A 17,960-nucleotide genomic window follows, 5' to 3' on the forward strand; every position below is an offset into this window, starting at 1 on the left:
GAGAGGCCACAGAGGCCGGTGTGGCCAGGAGGAGGAGGCAGGACATCTCACCCTCGGCTCCAGTCACATCCACCCTCTCTAGAGGGTGTCGCGTTTGGTACCCACATCCTGGTCTATTGTCTTCCAGCCACTTCTTGCCATCGGAAACAACCTTATGTGTTGACTCTCTCCTCCCGTGATAACATGATCTCCAGGAGGACAGGCCATGGGCTGCTTATGCCCAACCTAGCCTGCCGGGAGGCTGGCTCCTGGCAGAGTTAAGATTCGTCAACACAGAGTGGGTGCACGGGTGTGATCCTCAAATGCCCTGAGCGGAGGCCTTGACGCCTCTTCCTTCCTCCTAGAAAGCTCCCCTGCCCTGTCCCACTCCCCGCTCCGCTGCTGGCCGTAGCCTGTGCGGCCTGTTGGCTCCCAGCTTGGACGCTGCTTCCTCTGGAAGCCTGCCCGGCCCCTCTCACCAAGCCAAGTTCCTCTGTTTAAATGCTGCCCGGTCCCTCTGTGGCCCTCAGCACGCCATTTGCCAACCTGCACCCTCAGTGAGCTGCTTCCCCACTGGCATCTGAGCTCAGGTCTCCGCCTGCCTGTCTGTCTGTCTTGTTCACCACTGTATCCCCTAGAACAGTGCCTGGTGCACAGAGGGTGCTCAGCCAGGGCTGTGCTGACTCTCTGAGCTGGGTAGGGACCCTCTGTGTGCAGAGTCCACGGTGATCCTCCTGCCACCCCAGCCCCTCCCATTGGTCATGACCTTTGCATGGTGATGGTGGTGTGATGAAGTGGACTAGTGGTTTGATCATGAGCTGTTTAGTCACACTGGGGCATCTTCTGTCCTCCTTCAGGCCAGGGCAGTAGGGAGGGAGGCGGGGAGGGTCCTTTCTCCCAAGGGAGAGCCCGGCCCCGGGGGTGAGGGGGGGAGATGCAGAGGGTGATGGGTGGGGAAATCCCTCAGACTGGGGATGGAGGGGGATGGGGAGTCCCACCCCCACCTCGGGCTTCATGATGTCAGACTCTGCCCGTGCCTTTCCCAGTCAGGGACAAAGGCCCACTGAGAGTGGGCTGGGGCTTGAACGCCAGGGTTCCAGACCAGAGCGTGGCGTGGTGCTTGGGCTCTGGGAGAGGACACGGAGATCCTAGGGGACTCATGTCACAGCCTTCAGCATCAACGCCAGCCGCCTTGGGGTCTTGTGCCCGAGCATTTTAGGGGGGCGGGTCTATCGTCTCTCCGGGTGTGAACTGAATGACGGCTGTCCCTGGGGGCGGGATGTACACATGAGTGAGTCCCACAGAGGGCTCTATCGCTGGGATCTGCACTCGGGTCTCCAGCCCAAGGGAGGACTGGGGGACCGGAGAGCATGTGCCAGGAGAAAGGAGAGGTGCTACTCAGATCCCGCTACCAGTGCTGCCTGATCACCGGGCCCTTCCAGGCAAGGCAGGTGTGTTAGTTTGCTAGGACTACTGTGACAAAGTCTTACGAACTGGGTGGCTGAAGAAACAGAGTTTATTGTCTCACAGTGCTGGAGGATAGAAGTCTCCATGTCCACATGGTATTTTCCCTATACGCGGGTCTCTGTGTCCAAATTTCCACTTTTTATAATCATACCGGTCCTATTGTATTAGGACCCAACGTAATGACCTCCTTTTAATGTGATTATCTCTGTAAAGACCCTAGCACCAAATGCCACACAATCGCACTGCGGATTAAGACTTCAGCATATAGATCATTCTAGTCTATTCTATTCTATTTGATTCTATTCTATTCTATTCTTTCTATTCTATTCTATTCTATTCTATTCTATTCTATTCTATTCTATTCTATTTGATTCTATTCTATTCTATTCTATTTTGCCATGCGGCTTGTGGGATCTTAGTTCCCCGACCAGGAATTGAACTCAGGCCACCACAGTGAAAGCACCTAGTCCTAAACACTGGACCACCAGGGAATTCCCAACGTATAAATTTTAGAGGGACATAGTTCAGCCCATAACAGCAGGAGTTCAGATTTTTATGTGAAATACCTCTATCTTTAGATATTAGCCCAATTTTTGTCTAAAACATTGTGCAGACCAAGCAAAATTGATCTCAGGGCAGAATCAAGCCTTCCCAGGCCCACTCGTTGCACGTGCTCTTGAGGGGCAGTGGGTGGTTGGTCCAACCCAGAGGCGCTCTCTGCCCTCAGCCAGAGTTGGCAGCTTCAACAGCAGGAGTCTTCAAACTGTGGCCCCCAGGCCAGCAGCAGCAGTATCAGCTGGGAGCTCGTTAGAAATGCACATTCTAAGGCCCCACCCCAGACCTGCCAAATCTGCATTTTACCAGGCCCTCCAGGAGAGTCGGGTGCACGCTAATGTTTGGGTGCCTCCGCCTCACATCACTAGGACCACCTGAAGGACCGGCTAAGGTGAGAGAAGAGCACTGGTATCATCAAGTGCAATTAGCAATTTTGGGTTTCCCACCTCCCGGTGTTTATTCATCAGGAGGGTCTGAGAGGCCTCCACCTCCTCTGTCAATACGAATCCTTTGCATTGATGAGGTATTTGACAGTTTCCACTCACACTCCTCCCTCTCTGAGCATCTCAACAGCCCAACGATCTGAGTACTGTAGAGGCTTCTGTCCTTTTACAGATGAGGAAGTGGGGTTTCAGAGCAAGAGGAGGATGCCTGTGAGATCCCGCAGCTAAAAGGACGCCGAGCTCCCCACGTCTTCCTCTCCCCATCCTTCGGTCTCTGTTCAGGAAAACCTCTCCCAGAGAACCAACCTCTCGCGGCTTCCGAGGCAGAAGTCGGTAGTGTACGGGGCTGATCTGGCTACCAGCTGGGTTTGGTTTGGCTCCTAGGGTGTTGATTTTTAAAAAATCAGATTCCTTTCATCAGTTGTCAATATTTTAAAGATCAGGAAATTTCACATAAAATAAGGATTGCCACCTTCTCTTTTTTTTTTTTTTTGCGGTATGCGGGCCTTTCAGTGTTGTGGCCTCTCCCGTTGTGGATCACAGGCTCCGGACGCGCAGGCTCAGCGGCCATGGCTCACGGGCCCAGCCGCTCCGCAGCATGTGGGACCTTCCCGGACCGGGGCACGAACCCGCGTTCCCTGCATCGGCAGGCGGACTCTCAACCACTGCGCCACCAGGGAAGCCCACCACCTTCTCTTGAAAAGGCGCTCTAGCCATGTGTCGCCTGCCTGTGGGCACGGCAGCTATGTCTGGCAGCCCTCTTTAGATGGGGCCCCAGGCCTCCTCACTCCCTATCTTTATGCAACATTGAGGCCAAATGGCCGAGGCCCTTTATCGTCACGCTAGCGCAGAGGTGTTCTCATGGGCTAAGATGATAGTGAAATGCATCTTGCATTTCTTCTATCAAAAGTGGGGAAATCAGATAAATTGAGAGGGATACAGTTTTCAAGAAGCAAGGGAGGGAATTCAACCGCTTGTGGAGATGAACAGTATTGTCCTACGTATCTCCTATGCAAAGTATGTTGTTATTGAGAGAATATAAGTGAAGATGCTCCTGTGAAACAAATCCATCACATCTCACTCATTTGTGTCACCTAGTGGTCCCTGAAGGCCAGTGGTTCTCAAGTGTTTTGGTCTCAGGACCCCTTTATACTCTGAAAACTTACTGAGAACTTCAAAAACCTTGTGTTCTAGTGAGTTATACCTATAGGTGCTTAATCTATTAGAAATTGAAACAGAAATTTTTAAAGCACAAGATACACAAGCACACAATCTACCAGACGTCAGAAGGATGACGTCCTCACACGTCATGGGGCCTCGCTGTCCACTCACGAGGGAATGAGAGTGAGAAAGACGGGAAACATCTTAGTAGTTTCCACCTTGTGGAGCCCTGGAGCAGTCCCCAGACCTTACTCTGAGAACCCTTGCTAGGCATGTGAATTTACCCCTGTAAATTGCAGAAGATTGTAAGGAGGAAACTTTAACTTTCATTCCCTGCTGTTGCAACATAAATTCGACGTTTTCTGAAGTGGGGAAAGATGGGAAGAACAGAAACCAACTATCCCTCAACAAGCTTCCTTGCAAGCCCCAGTACACACCAACCCCGCACACCCCACCGAGCACTGGCCCTCCCAAGACAGGGGCCACAACGAGCCTCTGGCATAGGCCTTTGGCAGGGAGAAAAGACAATGGACTCTGGTTTGGAAAATAAGAGCTAGAACCGGACATTTTATTCCAAGACCGTTCACTGAGGGTTGGAGGGTAGCAGGAATAAATAAGGGACTGGGGGCAGGGCAGCAGGGGCTGCTCTATGTTCTGCAGCATAACCCACATGTTGCTTTAAAACAGCAGCCGCAGCAGAACATGCAGATGGGGATGTGGGTGTCTCGTCTCAGCCTCTGGAGCACGGGCTGTGGGAAAGAAGGGCAGTGAGCGGGGCGTAGGCATGGGAAGGCGTGGGAGGCTCTGAAGGGAGTGCCAGGGGACCTCACCGTCAAGCCAGCTGCAGCTCCTGCTGTGTCCTGGGTCTGGAGGTCTGCGAGCTGTCTTGTCTGTGAAAGCAAAAGGGGAATTGAGGACGGCAGGGCCCCGGCAGAGCTCTCAGTCTCGCTCCTACCGACCAGCTCCTCCCCAGGGGTTGGGTCCGCTGGTTCAGCTGGAATCCTAGGAGTGGCCTTACGTTGTGGCCTTTCCGCACCTTCCCACGGGTGGTTCTCCTGCCTACAAACATCCCAGATCTGTCTTCTCTCTCCACAGCTGCTCACTCTTCCGTAGCACTCTCCGTGGCCTGGAGGCCAGTCCCTGCCTGTATCTTGTCCCTTACAACCCGTTCCGCATGGGTTATCCGTCAGATCTCGGCTTAAAAGCCTGCAGGGCTTCCCCTGTGCTTAGAGGAAGATCAGCGTTTGCACAGTTGCCCACGAGACGTGGCATGGCCACCCCTTGGTCTCCTCTCGAAGCACCATCTCCTTCCCTTACCAAGCCCTCTAGTCCTCAGGTACACCATGCTTGCCCCACCTTGGTCTTGGCTGGCTGCCCCCTTCTCTTCTCCTCCCTGTCATAGGTCAAATAACATTTTCTCACAAAAGAGCCAGCCCTTGATGCCAGCTAAAGAAGCCAACCCACATCACCACTCTTCCACCATCTTTTATGTTATTCACGAATAGCATTTACTGAACACAAGTGTTCACTTGTTTTAAGTTCACTGACTAATTTCCCTGACCAGGATGTAAGCTCCACGAGAGTCTTCTCTCATCTACCTTGTTCACTGCTTGGTCACCACTGTCTAGAAGAGGACTTAACACAGAGTAGGCCCTCAATAAATAACTGTGGAATTAGATCAGGGCCCCCAGTCCCTGCTACTCAGTACCCCATCTCTGCACTTCGAGCAGCTGTCTGTCCCCCTTTGCTTGCCCTGAGCTCTGGCCCGTGCTGGGGTCTCCTGCTGCCCTCCGCTGTCCCCTCCCAGGGGCCTGGCTCTCCGTTGCGATTCTGGCTGCCCTCCTGGGCCCAGACCCTGTGGGCTCTCACCTGGGGTGGGAGAACGAAGCCACTGGTCAGGCTGACCAGGAGAAGCAGGAGGCAGGTGGCCCGGATCTGCGCGTTCAGTGCCATTGTGCCGTCCGTCTGGCTGTCCTTCTGTTACGTCTAGGACTTGCTCTGGTGTCTGGGAGCCCAGTTACAGTTGCTTTTATGGGGCCTCCTGGGGGAGGGGGGGCGGGGATGCTAAGCCCCCTCCCCTTTGGCCCAACTCATTTCCAAGAAGGTGGTGGCGCCGAAAAGGCGGGAGAGATAAGCGGGAACAGAGTGACAGGGAACAGGGTTGTGTCACCCTCAGCCAGCAGAGGTGTGTCCAGGAGGTGGGACAGACGCGACCACAGACACACGCCTCTTGCCAGCCACCTGGGAAACACTTTCCCCAACATGACATCACCCTGTTGATTTCAGAAAAAATTCCACCTTTTGCCCCAGCAGCTGAACTGGTCGATGAGCAGGAGTGAGGCGCCCTCCTTCCCCACCCTTCCCCGGCCTCCTCATTCACATGCCATATGGCTGTCACTTGCCGGGCAGGGAACACCGTGACGGCCACGTGCAGGAGTCTGTGTCGACAGGAGCCCCCAGAACACGTATGGGGTCTTTTTTTTTTTTCTTTGATGTGGACCACTTTTAAAGTCTTTATTGAATTTGTTACAATATTGCTTCTGTTTTGTTTTGGTTTTTGGCCATGAGGCCTGTGGGATCTTAGCTCCCCGACCAGAGATGGAACCCGCACCCGCTGCATTGGAAGGCAAAGTCTTAACCACTGGACCTCCAGGGAAGCCCCACCTGTAGGGTTTTTCAAGTGTCAGAAACTTAAGATGTGGCCCTGGTATCTGGGAAATGTTCCTGCGAACTTTGGGCCAAAAAAGACAGTGGTGACGGTAATAGCTAACATCTGACTGCACCTCATGAGCCGGCAGGTGGATTGCCTCACTTTTGGGTTAACTCGGCCTGTGCCACCTATCCTCTGGGCAGCTCCTACCTGACCCATCCTGGGCTCTGCTCTGTATTCCGGGTGCTAGCTGCCTTCTCAGCCACTGACCCCAGGGGCCAGGCTTCCTAGATCCTGCTCCTGAGAGAGGAGTCCACCATGCCCACCTGAGACTTACTTTCTTCACTTTTCAGGAGAGGAGCTGCAGGCAAAGGTGAGGGCGCTGCCCAAGCTCGGCCAGCCAGAGGCAGTCGGGACTTCAGCCCGGGCAGCCTGACTGGGGCCTGTGCCCTCATCCCCAGGCTTTCCTGCCTCCCAGAAAACACAGGAGGGCACGGTGGGTCTGCCGGACCTGGCCCATATGGCTCAACGAGCAGCTTGTGCGCGTCCCATCCCAACTCCAAAGTTAGGGGCATCGTGTTGGCACCTTGAAACCCACTGATGTGGGAGTCCTTACGCCACAGACGTCGGCAAACACTAACCACCCAGGCTTTCCTTCAGAGGGCCGGCTCCCTGCCCACCATGCGAAGGGGAGCTGAGCTGAGGCTGCCCGACTGCGGCAACCTCATTGCTACCCATGACCTGAACCATCTTAGAGCGCACACGGCCCAGGAGAACAGCAAACCTTGACTCCAGAGATGGCCCCTTGGCCATTTTCCCTCTCCGACTCACTCTAGGGCCATCCAGTGTTAACCCTACGAACCTGGGGATGGTGCTGTCAAGGAATGAACTCTTCTTCCTGGCCCCAAACTGCTGCCAGGGCCCACTCAAAGAGCACAAAAGTGGGGGGCCCCTGGGAAGTAATGCTGTTCCCTGCCATTTGCCTCCCCACTCACTCTGTTAGGCCCCTCCAGCTGCACACAACCTCACTCTCAGACAGAGGAGGAGAGGAGACGGGGCCCTTGGAAGGAAGAAACCAGCTGGGGGCATCTGGGATGGGCGCAGCGTGGCGAGCTCAGTCAGGTGACCAGGCCTAGATGCTGGGAGTGGCTGGAGTTGCACGGGGAGACACAGCAGCATCACCCAGCACTGCCAGGCATCACTGCATCTCAACTCAGGCCAGGTTTCATCATCAACCAGGGGCAGGGGTCACAGCACAGGCGCCAGAGTTGCAGCGCAAGGCGACAGGCTGACGGGCCAAGCCTGGCTTCCTGGCCATCTGCCCTCCCTGGGGGTGGGGGTGCTCAAGGCCAGGCCCCACCATTGGCTGATGCAGAGGGGAGGGCGTCAGCCCAGAAGAGCAGGGCCAGGAGCCAGTCCTGTTTAGGAACTGGTGACACGAAGACCCCAGCCTCTCCTCCAAACACATGGGACATGTCCTTGACCCTGGCTCCCCCTGTCCCCCACACCACATATGCAACACCTGGGGCCTCCACGAGGCCATTCATTCCTTAATTCCTTCATCCACACAACCAACAGACTGGGTACCAGGCGGTACTGGATGGCAGGGACCAGCACACAGCCACCAACACAAGAGGGAAGCCCTGCCCTCAGGAGCCCTGCACAGACCCCAGACTCCCTCCCCACACCTGAGATGGACAGATACACAGACAGACAAGGCGGGGCCACATGGGGCCAGTTTATTGCAGTTAAATACCTCTCTCTCTCTCTATTTTTTTTTGTCCATTTTTTTCCATAAAGAAAATTAGAACACACTCACACACCCAAAGGGGAGCAGGGTTCCAGAAACAAGAGGTGGGGTGGGACATGGCCTCCCTGCTTAGGTCCAGGCCCCAGGGCTGGCCCCCCAAAGGCTCCCCTCCTTCCCATAAGCACCCTGTCTCAGTACCTCTAGAGTCCAAGGAGGCAGTGGGGTATGGCAGGGGCTCTGTCCTCTTTCCTCTTGCCTCCAGGTGAGGCCACTAGAAGTGCCAGGGCTGAGTAGGGGCCGGGAGAAGGGAGACAGACAGACGGGCAGGGAGGATATTGTTTCCAAGTTGAGGAGAGCAGTGGGTGCTTATCCACAGAAATTCATTATTTCTCCCCGTTTTTTGTTAAAAATCTACTATAAAAAACGCAGCTGGGGGAGGGGCGTCTGTCCCTCTCTGTGCTAAGGGCTGGGGAAAGGGACGGCAGGGGCCCGGAGGCGGCCCGCGCCGCACGCTGCGGACGGCGTCACTGCCGGGCGCTCTCGCCCACCATCTCCAGGTTGTGCTGCTGCAGCTGGGCGCGGAGCACGGCGTTCTCGTTCTTCAGCTCCTCGATCTGCCAGACACGACGGGGCACAGGCAGCCGGGGCTGGCTCCCCGCGTCCTGGGGTTCCTGGGCGCGCCTCGCCACCCGCCCAGGCCTGCCGCTCACCTGCTGCCTCAGGAGCTCACTGTCCATCTGCAGCCGCTCGGCCTCCTTGAAGGCCTCCTGCATGCGCTGGTTGGTCTGGCGCAGCTCCCGGATGTAGTCGCAGGCCTTCGACAGGATCCCTCCTTTACTCTGGGGGGTGGGCATGAGCGTCAGCACCGCCCGCTGGCCGCCGCCCGCCGCCCACCGGCTCGGCCCCGGGCGGCTCCCGCCTCTGGTGGCCAGGCAGACTCTCCGCAAGGGGTCGGGGATAGGCCGCAACAGCACTGAGGGCCTGAGGGCACTCACCGCTCCTGTCTTGCTATTATCTGCATTACAATCTGGAATGATTTTTGAAAGCTGGACGATCCAGTTGTTGATCTTGTCCCTCCGCCTCCGCTCCACTGCAGCAAGAACAGCAAGAACGAGGCTACGTTCACAGCACTCCCTCTGTGCCCGGGCGATTCACCTCCTAAGGCAGGTGCCATGAGAGCCGAGGCCACCCAAGGTCACACCGCCAGCAAGTGCGGGGCTCCGATCTGAACCCAGGCAGCTGGCTCCAGCCCACTCCACATCGCTCCTCAAGAGGAACCCTCAAGTGCCACACGTACCTCAAGGCAGAATCGACAGCTGGGGGGCTGCAGGGTTCGCTTTACCCGTCCAGCGTGTTTTCAAAAATCTGATTCAACATTTAAAAATTAGGAAACTTCACCTAACAATTGGCCTCTTTTGAAAACTGGAGTTGTGGCCACAGTGGGCACGTGTTCTTGGCAGGCAAGAATGGGCCAGAGCCCTTAACACAGGACCCGGGCACCCTTCTCCAGTCCCCACAGCCCCTCCATTTGATTCTCCATGGTGCTCAGGTCTCCCCACAGCTCTGGGCCCCATGATCCTATTTCTCTTTTCATCTTTAAAATCACGGTCTGACCACGTCTCACCTCCACTGGAAGTCCTTTTCCAGGGCCCCCGCAGCAAGTCTCAGCTTCCCTGGCTGGCACTGCGGCTCTCAGGGGCCTGGCCCATCAGGGCACTGGGTCACCCAGGAAGAAGCGCTACGAACCCTCTCTTGAAGGCCAGGTTTGACAAACTACTGGCATATTTCACTTGAAAAGTCCAGATTTGTGATTTATTTCATAAAACACCACAACCTCACTCTGTCTGCTGAGTTGCAGGGAAGCTGCCCCCTTCAGGCAGGACTCGTATGTGTCTTTGCCCTGTCTTCTCATCTGGCCCGTCGTGACCTATGACGGCGGCCTGGGGTCTGCCTGCATGGCAGCCTGAGACCCCTGGTTTGGGGCTCACTGAACAAAGCTATCCCAGCCCTTCGTACTAGGCAATTGCTGGGGACACACAAGAAAGCCCAGCTGCCCCTGTGACTCTCACCCACACACTCTCATCCCCCTGCCAGGGCAGCCCATGGACAAATGCAGGTGGTGTCTATAGAGGAGCGGGGACCGTAGGTGGGACCTGGCAAGGAGGGCCAAGGGGTATTTTCTCAGGGTTGGGAGACTGGGGGAGGGGTCGGGTGAGCGTGAGAAAGATGGGGTGGGCCAGAAGCTTGCTCCTGACTCCTCTCCTCCGCTGAGGCCAGCCCCACCCCCCGACCCGACTCTCCCTCAAAGGGTGGGCCTGGCCACTAACAGGCACATCCAGCTGTCTTCTCCGGGCACTTGCTTTTGCCCACTCGCTGCTGACCGGTCCTTCCAAGAGCCCCCCACTTCGGCCTCGGTGACAACATCCTCCCACGTGGACTCGCTTCCTCCCTCCCTCTCCTCTCTTTCCGCCGAAACCTCCCCCCTACCACGGTAAGATGATGCCCAGTATTGAGCTTCACCTGACCCTGGCCCTGGGGTCAGCGAGTGCACAGACCTGGGCCCCATCACTACCGTGGTGAGTGAACTTTCCCAGCGAGGACGACCCTGTCTTACGGTCTTTGGGGACTCTGTGGTCCAAAACAGCAGCGGAGCTAAGGGCCTGCCCAGGTCTGGCAGCACTGGCCACCACGTCCCTCAGCAGCGCGCTCCACTCTAGGGGTTCAGCTGAGGAGCTCTAGAGCAGATGGCTGCCCAGTTCCTTCCTCTACCCTCCCGCAGCCCGACATTCCTAAGCCTGGGCTCCGTGCTGCAGCTGCATCCCACACACACTCCTCACTTCAAGCCACCGGGGGCAGGGATGCGGGGGCGGGGGACAGCAGTTCGCATTTGCTTCTTCAAAATTTACCGCCTGCCCTACTGTGTGCAGGGCACTCCGCGAGGCTGAAGTCCATGGTGGACTCAACCTCTGTCCTGCTGGCACTCACAGCACCAGCGTGACATGCACGTGAACAGGAGACACCGACGCCACAGGACTGTGTGTTATAACTGAAGACTGTACCGAGTGCCTGGGGAACGATGCATTCTGCATGGAGTGAGGTGGGGCATATCTTCAGAGAAGGATTTAGAAAGGAAACATTTGGGCTGGTTTCTGAGAGGAAGGACATCAGGCCGACAGGCATCAAGAAACCCAGAAACGGTGATATGGAAACACCTTGGAGGGTGCAGGGGGTGGCGCAGGGTGGCAGGAATAGATTGCAGAAACAGGTTGAGAACCCCTGAATGCCCTGCTAGCAGGTCTGGACCTTGTCTTCTCTTCCCCTAGGGGTCTAGGCCCTCGAGTCTAGGGCCTTTCTTGGCAATGCGGTCAGGCCTGTGGCTTGGGAAGACCACTTCGGCACAACCGAAATGGAGGAAGACCAGTTAAAACCAAGGCCATGTCCGTTTCTCAGAAGTCTTAAGTCACACCCATACAACATTTAAAACACAATTTAGAAGCAAAATCTGCCAGGACTAATGGGAGAAATGGGCAAATCCACAAATGTAAGACATCAACACTCCTCAGCAATTGACAGGACAAGTAGATAAAAAAATGAGGATAGAAAACCTGAACACTGTCAGTCAACCTGACCTATACCACCGACGGAACACTCCACACAAAGCAGCAGATACACTGTCTTTTCAAACACACACAGAAACTTTCACCAAAATAGACCGTATTTGGGGCCGTAAAAGTAAGTCTCAACGAATTTCAAATAACTGAAATTATATACATAGAGTATGTTCTCTGACCACAACAAAACTCACTTAAAAATCAATAACAAAAAGATAGCCAAAAAATCCATAAACATTTGTAGTTAAACAACACACTTCCAAATAAGCCATGGCTCAAAGAAATCATAAGGAAAACTAGAAATATCTTTAATTGAATGACAAGAGAGCACAACCTATCCAAATGGGATAGAGCTAAAGCAGCATTGGACTGGAATTCGCAACTGTAAAGGCTTAAATTGAGAAAAAAGGCAGGCTTAAAATCATCTTGAGAGACAGGGGAAAACCCCCAGCAAATTAAACCCATATTAAGCAGAAGAAATAAATTAGTAACAGTACGAGTGGAAACCGATGCATAGAAAAAGCAACTCAAAAATCAGACTTCATATAAAGACCTAGATTTCTGGCTCCTCAGAGGTTCTGGCAGTAGTGGGCCCAAATTCTGACACGGCAGCGATGGCTGGCACCATGCAGTCACCCTTCAGGCAGGACAGACACACAGACCCCAGTTCTCCACAGGGATCACCACTCCCCTTTCTGCCACACTAAGTATCCTGACTCCCTCAGGCCCCTGAAGCATCTGCGGCCCAGAGATGGGCCCCTGTGGTACCAAGAAATGTGGGAAAGAGGGAAAAAGGAGACAGAGCTGATTTGAAGTCCACTTCGGCACAGCGTCTCAGGGCTTGTGGATGTGAGGGAACAGGGCAGAGCCGAAATGGCCTGGCTCTCAAGTCCGGCTGCGGTAATCAGGACAGGGGTGCCTTTTGCTACTCTGGAAAAGGGAGGCTTTGGGAAGGAGGGACAGAAGGTTCTGTCTTGGACAAGTTGAGTGTGAGGTGTTTCAAGGACAACCAAAAATGGAGATTCTGAACGGGCACTTCAAAATATGGGTGCAAAGGAGATCCAGAGAGATGGAGCAGAAAGACAGCTTTGTGCAGTGCGGGGGGCAGGGGAAGCCCTGGGAGGGCATCAGGGGGCAGTCTCTCCTTTTTGGAATCACATACTTTTCTGGATAAAGCTCGCAGACGCACTCCCGGGAGAAATGACAAACACCGACAACCGGGGATAGGGTCTCGGGGATACTGACCATCCCTGGGCCTGATGTTTCACTCTCCTGAGACCGCTAGAAGAAGGGGCTGGACCTCCAGAAACGCTAACAGCCAAAGCACTTTCCAAACCTCTCCCATCGTGAAGAGTCACCTGGGGAACTTGTGGAAACACGGACTCCCAAGCTCCCCCTCCGACCTACCCATTCAGCACCTCGTGAGGACAGCCGTGACTGTGAAGCCCTGCCCTCAGGAGCAGGCTGGAAAGGAGAATCAGAGCAGGTAGAGCAGAAAGGAACATTCCCGAAAGGAGGGGAATGGGCAGGGTCAGATGCTTGGAGCGCAGACAGGAAAGGAAGCCAGTGGATTTGGCAATGAGGTCATCACGAGTGACCTTAAATAGAGCCGTTTTGATAGAGAAATGAGCCAGACTGCCAAGGGTACGGGGAGGCCAGGCAGAGGGTGGGTCAAACACTGCAGGTTAGGAGAGAGTGGGCAGGCCACAGCTGGAGGGCAAGGGCAAGGTCACAGCGAGACTGATTTTTACAGGATGAGGAGAAGTCACGACTTTGGAGCTGGATTAATCCAGTGAGAGGCAGAGTGCGAGGAGGGTGGAGGGTGGCTGGCTGGTCTCCCGATCGTTAGCTGTGGTCTTACCAGGCGGCACACCACCCTGCTGGGGGCTCACGACTCAGCGCGCTGCACCCTCACTACGAGCCTCTGGGGTAGTCAGTCGCGTTAACGCGTTCTTAAGAGGACTGAACAGGCGCGGAGGTTAAGAACCAGCCTAAGGTCATACGACCAGTACGCAGTAGAGCCAGGACTGCCCAAGGTAGACAACTGGGGACCCCTGAAACCCATCACACCCAAAACCAAGCTCACACTCAACCCTCCCCTTTAAATGAACCTGACCCCGTCATGAAAGCCTGATTCACGAAATCCTGATTCTGCAGCCTTGTGCTCCTCCGCCCCACAGCTCGGGCCCCCACAAGCCCCGTTCAGGCCCCGCCCTGTCTGAGGCCCACAGCTGCAGTCAACTCTCGTTTCCCTAACCTCTGGTGCCCCACCACCCTCACCATCCAGCCTCCACACACAATCCTTCTGCTTACTTCCCCTCGAAGCAGAATAAAAACCTAGGAATGGGGACCCCAGAAAGGCCTCTGACAAGGTCCCACGTGATCTGGCCCTGGCCAGGCCACCCACGACCCCACCAACTTCCTCTTATCTTTCCTGAAACCTGCTCTTCTTCAGACACACCAAGTCTGTTCCAGCCCAGGCCTGGGTGTTTGCACTTGCTTGTCCCTCGCTGCCTGGGACTCTTCCCATTCAGGCCCCTGCTCAGCCGTCACTCCTAGAGAGGCCTACAGAGCACACTGCCGCCATAACCCTCCATCTCCTTTACCCGGGCTTATCTTCCTTCACGTGACACATGACTTATGTTCCCTGACGTCTTATTGTAGCTTTCTGTAGTTTCTGTCTCTCCCACCAGAATGAACACCCTGCAAGAGCCAAGGTGTCTGTTCCATTATCTGCTGCTGTATCTGAGGCCTAGAACAGGGGCTGGCACACAGTACGTATGTGCTGAATGAATGCCTGAACTCACTGAGCAGCTTAGATCACAGCCGCATAAGCCCACCTCCCAATCAAACACCTTCAGGACTCTCAGGTCCTCACCCTGACGTTCAAGGCCTTCCTTGACCCTCCCAACTCTCTCCTCCCAAGCACTCCACATAGAACCTCTGCTTTAACCAAACCAGCACCCACGAAGCAACCTCACTCTACCCTGCCTTCCTGTGCTTCCCTCTGCTGGACAGGCACTCCCAAAGGCCACTTCCCTGGGGGAAACGTCACCTGATCCCCAGTGTTCAATCAAACAGCCTGAACTACTCTGAGCTTCCTGGACACTCCAGACTAGTGGCACGGGGCATGTACTGCCCAGCCTAGTATACACCTTCAGGAAATATCCGCTGAATGATGGCTATTTGGGTGGAAGTGTCCCCTGGACATGCTCTGGCCTCAGCCAGAGACATGGACTTCTCGCAGTTTCATCTTCAGATGTACTCTCTCTCAGACCAGAGCTACTCCTGGAAGCTAGGCTGGCAGAGGCGTGGGAGGGCTTGAGCAAAACAGCTGCTTCGTGGGAAGGCAGGTCCAGGTGAGCCAGACCAACCCAACTTTCCAAAAGGAGCAGGAAATCCATACATGAATGTGAAACTTGCCATTTAAAATATTAGTAATTAATTCAAAGTCACTAGCCAGGATGTTAAACACACTGCAGCTCACACCTCCTGCCTATTTGCTCACGACAGCGAACCTCCACATTTCTGCTTTTCCAGCATTCGACAAGCACCTCTCACGTACTTGTCGCATGCCTGCTGATCTGTGACTCCAAGCACCGGGCCAGGCTGTGCCCGTGAGGCCCAGCAGCTCCACCCTGACCGTACCTTCATTATGTTGAGCTCTCCTTCTCTCATCCCGTGGTGTCCTGGTTCCGTCGATTTTCCTAGAAAAGAAAAAAAAAAATAGGTGCATGTTACCTCCAGCCCATTGGTCCAAACGTTTATTAAGGAGTCAGACTTAAAAATGATCTTTGCAACACGTATCCATACGCAGAGAGAGAAAGAGAAAAAACGAGAGAGAGGAGAGAATATGGCATTTTCTTTACTTAAACTAAAGAAACAAAAACCGACCAAAAAATACACCAACTGCCTGCCGTGTACTCAACTGCCTGGCTCCGATTTCAGAAACACATTCCCTTCCTTGGGCCCCCACACCAGGCCCTCCCAGTGTCCCCTACTCCTGGGACCAGGTCTCCTGCACATACGGGGAGTAGGGGTGTGTCCGGGGTGCAATTGTCCTCTGCGTTCCTGTCTGAAGCACATCCTGGGGCGTCATCATGACATAGAACTGGCCTGCAGGGAAAGCAGGGGTTAGTGCTAAAACTGGGGACAGAGTCAGACCTGGCCGGGGGAGCTTCCCTCCCTGCTAGGCCTGTTGCCTCCCCTGCCTTCCGCCCTGGCCCCTTCCTTCCTTTACCTCCAGCCTGCAAGCTCTGGTCTGTGGTCTGTACGGACACAGCCGTGGTATCTCCCACACTGGACGCTGGGAAATAGGCAAATCGTGCCTCCCCACTGACAGCCTCAGCTGCCGGGCTGCCACCATTGCTGAAGGGATTTTGGATTACAGCCTAGGGAGTAGGAGGACAGAGGCCACCCTTAGCCATCTTTGTTCCCCAATCCATCCCCTAGTTGCCATATTTGATGTTTACTGCATTCTCTAGGGAGAGTGGGGAACCCCTCTGTGTGTGCCACTCTGCCCTGTGCCTCACAGCCCTGGAACTCGACAGATACTCAGCAATCACTTAGTGAAGTGACCCACTTTTAACTCTTAAGAGACTTTCCTGTTACCGTGATGCCCCTTTCACAAAAAAAAAATATTCCAAAGATCTTGCCCCAGGTTGCACTGTGCAGAACAGAAATTTCACCTGAGGGCCTGAAGGCAGCATCTTGGTCCCACGTGCCCCACCCCCTGGGGCTCCCCCAAGAACAGAGGCAGTGTCCCTTCTCCATCCCCCCAGGGGGTTGCTGGGCACCTACCAGTGGGAAGGGCGCTGCGGGACCTGGGGGCACAGAGGCAGCAGCGGGGCCGGGGCGCTGGGTGGCCCCATCCACACCCACCTGGGTCACAGCCTGCTGCCCCCCCGCGAAGGCAGCTGTAGACACGACGCTGACGGCGCCTGCTGTGTCGCCCTGGCCGTCCAGCTGACCATCAGTCACCTGGACTACGCGGTATGTCACCTGCAGGGGGCAGCAGAGAAGGAAGACCCGCGCTGGGGCCCGGGTAGGGGCCAGGTCCGAGCCCCTCCCAGCCCGCCCACTCTACCCGGGGCTCAACCCTCCACTTGCCCGCCGGTCTCCGGGCCCGCAGGCTCACCTGTCCTCCATTATTCTCTGTGCGGAATTGGTACTGGATGTTGTGGTCGCCGAACGCCGCCTGCTGGACGCTGGCGATGGCCACCGCCGTCTGCTCCTCCGCCCCAGGGCCGTCCCCGCCTGCGGTCGGAGGAGGGTAGGGGGGATGGTCAGAGGTGGCGCGGGCCAGAGCGCTCCCAGTGCCCTCCCGGGCGCAGGTCGCGGCCCCGGTGGGCCCCGCGAGCACTCACCTTCCTGCAGCTCGACGCCCTCCTCTGCCTCGGGTCCCTTGTCGTGACTGCGGGGAGGACGGGAAGAAGAGGGGGTCAAGGTTGCCCACGCCCCCGCCCCTTCGCCCAGGTGCAGGGCCCCCATCCCGCCCGCCCCAGTCTGGGGCTGCGGCACCGCCAGGTCCGGGGGCCAGGGATATTCGCGCGGGTCCTCCCTCCCTCGCGGCCTCCATTTTGAGCTGGGCCCGGCGGCCGCTCGGGATCATGGCGGCCCGGCCGCCAGGCCGAAGGGCCGGGGCCAGGGCGCGCGGGGGCGCGGATCGGCCGGGCTCCCTTACCTGGCGGCGGCAGCAGCAGCGGTAGCCGAGGCAGCAGGATCCAGACCCGGGTCCAGCATGTCCATGGGGGGGGTGGGGGCGGGGGGGGCGCCGGGCCCGGGGGGGAGGGGAGGGGAGGGGAGGGGAGGGAGGGAGGGGAGGGGGCGGGCGGCCGGGGGGGCCCCGAGCCCGGCGCTCACGCCGCGCGGCAGGAGGGGACGGAGGAGACACGGGAGCCGCTCGCGCTGATCACGGGGACAAACAGTGGGGTCATGTGAGGAGGAGATGCCGCCGCCGCCGCCGCCGCCGCCGCTGCTCCTGCAGCCGCCTCCGCCCTCTCGCCCGCCGGCCGGCTCCCGGCGGCTCTAGGCTCCGGGACGCAGCGCAGCCGCCCCCCGCCCGCTCTTCGCGGCCCTCGGGCCTCCTTCCCTGAATAGCCGCCGCCGCCGCGACTTTTTTTAACCCGGCCCGCCCTGGATGGCCGCAGCCTCTCCCCTGGGTCGCCGACTCGCGCGTCCGCCGCCCGGCCTGGCCCAGTGCGGCGGCGGATCGCTGCTGCAGCCGCCGCCGCCGCTTTCTATTTTTTCCCCCTTTTTTTTCCTCCTTTACTTGAGCTGCGCGCGCGCGGCGGCGGCGGCGGCGCGAGCCCGGGGCCGACGCGCGCGGGGGGAGGGCAGCCCCC

At 56.6% G+C, this 17,960-nt stretch overlaps 2 protein-coding genes across 3 annotated transcripts; both read right to left on the reverse strand.

Annotated features, from left to right (window-relative positions):
- Positions 1-4,152: 4,152 nt before the first annotated feature.
- On the reverse strand, positions 4,153-5,558 carry HAMP (hepcidin antimicrobial peptide). Its single transcript, XM_030874821.3, has 3 exons — positions 5,475-5,558; positions 4,436-4,495; positions 4,153-4,354 (listed from the first exon to the last, which is right to left on the reverse strand). Exons 1-3 carry the CDS (start codon positions 5,556-5,558, stop codon positions 4,253-4,255), a joined length of 246 nt encoding a protein of 81 aa, XP_030730681.1. The 3' UTR covers positions 4,153-4,252.
- A 2,409-nt stretch (positions 5,559-7,967) lies between these two features.
- USF2 (upstream transcription factor 2, c-fos interacting) lies at positions 7,968-17,907 on the reverse strand. 2 transcript variants are annotated; one of them, XM_030874752.3, is made up of 10 exons: positions 17,300-17,907; positions 16,983-17,029; positions 16,754-16,872; positions 16,498-16,617; positions 15,857-16,007; positions 15,645-15,732; positions 15,265-15,323; positions 9,001-9,095; positions 8,716-8,844; positions 7,968-8,619 (listed from the first exon to the last, which is right to left on the reverse strand). In XM_030874752.3, the coding sequence occupies exons 1-10, from the start codon at positions 17,362-17,364 to the stop codon at positions 8,530-8,532; spliced, it is 963 nt and encodes a 320-aa protein (XP_030730612.1). In that variant the 5' UTR covers positions 17,365-17,907; the 3' UTR covers positions 7,968-8,529. The 2 variants fall into 2 exon arrangements, with proteins under 2 accessions (XP_030730612.1, XP_030730610.1); XM_030874750.3 differs by having other exon boundaries at positions 16,417-16,617; positions 17,300-17,906.
- Positions 17,908-17,960: the final 53 nt, after the last annotated feature.

This window comes from Globicephala melas, chromosome 19, assembly GCF_963455315.2.
Source record: "Globicephala melas chromosome 19, mGloMel1.2, whole genome shotgun sequence".
Taxonomy (NCBI): Eukaryota; Metazoa; Chordata; class Mammalia; order Artiodactyla; family Delphinidae; genus Globicephala; species Globicephala melas.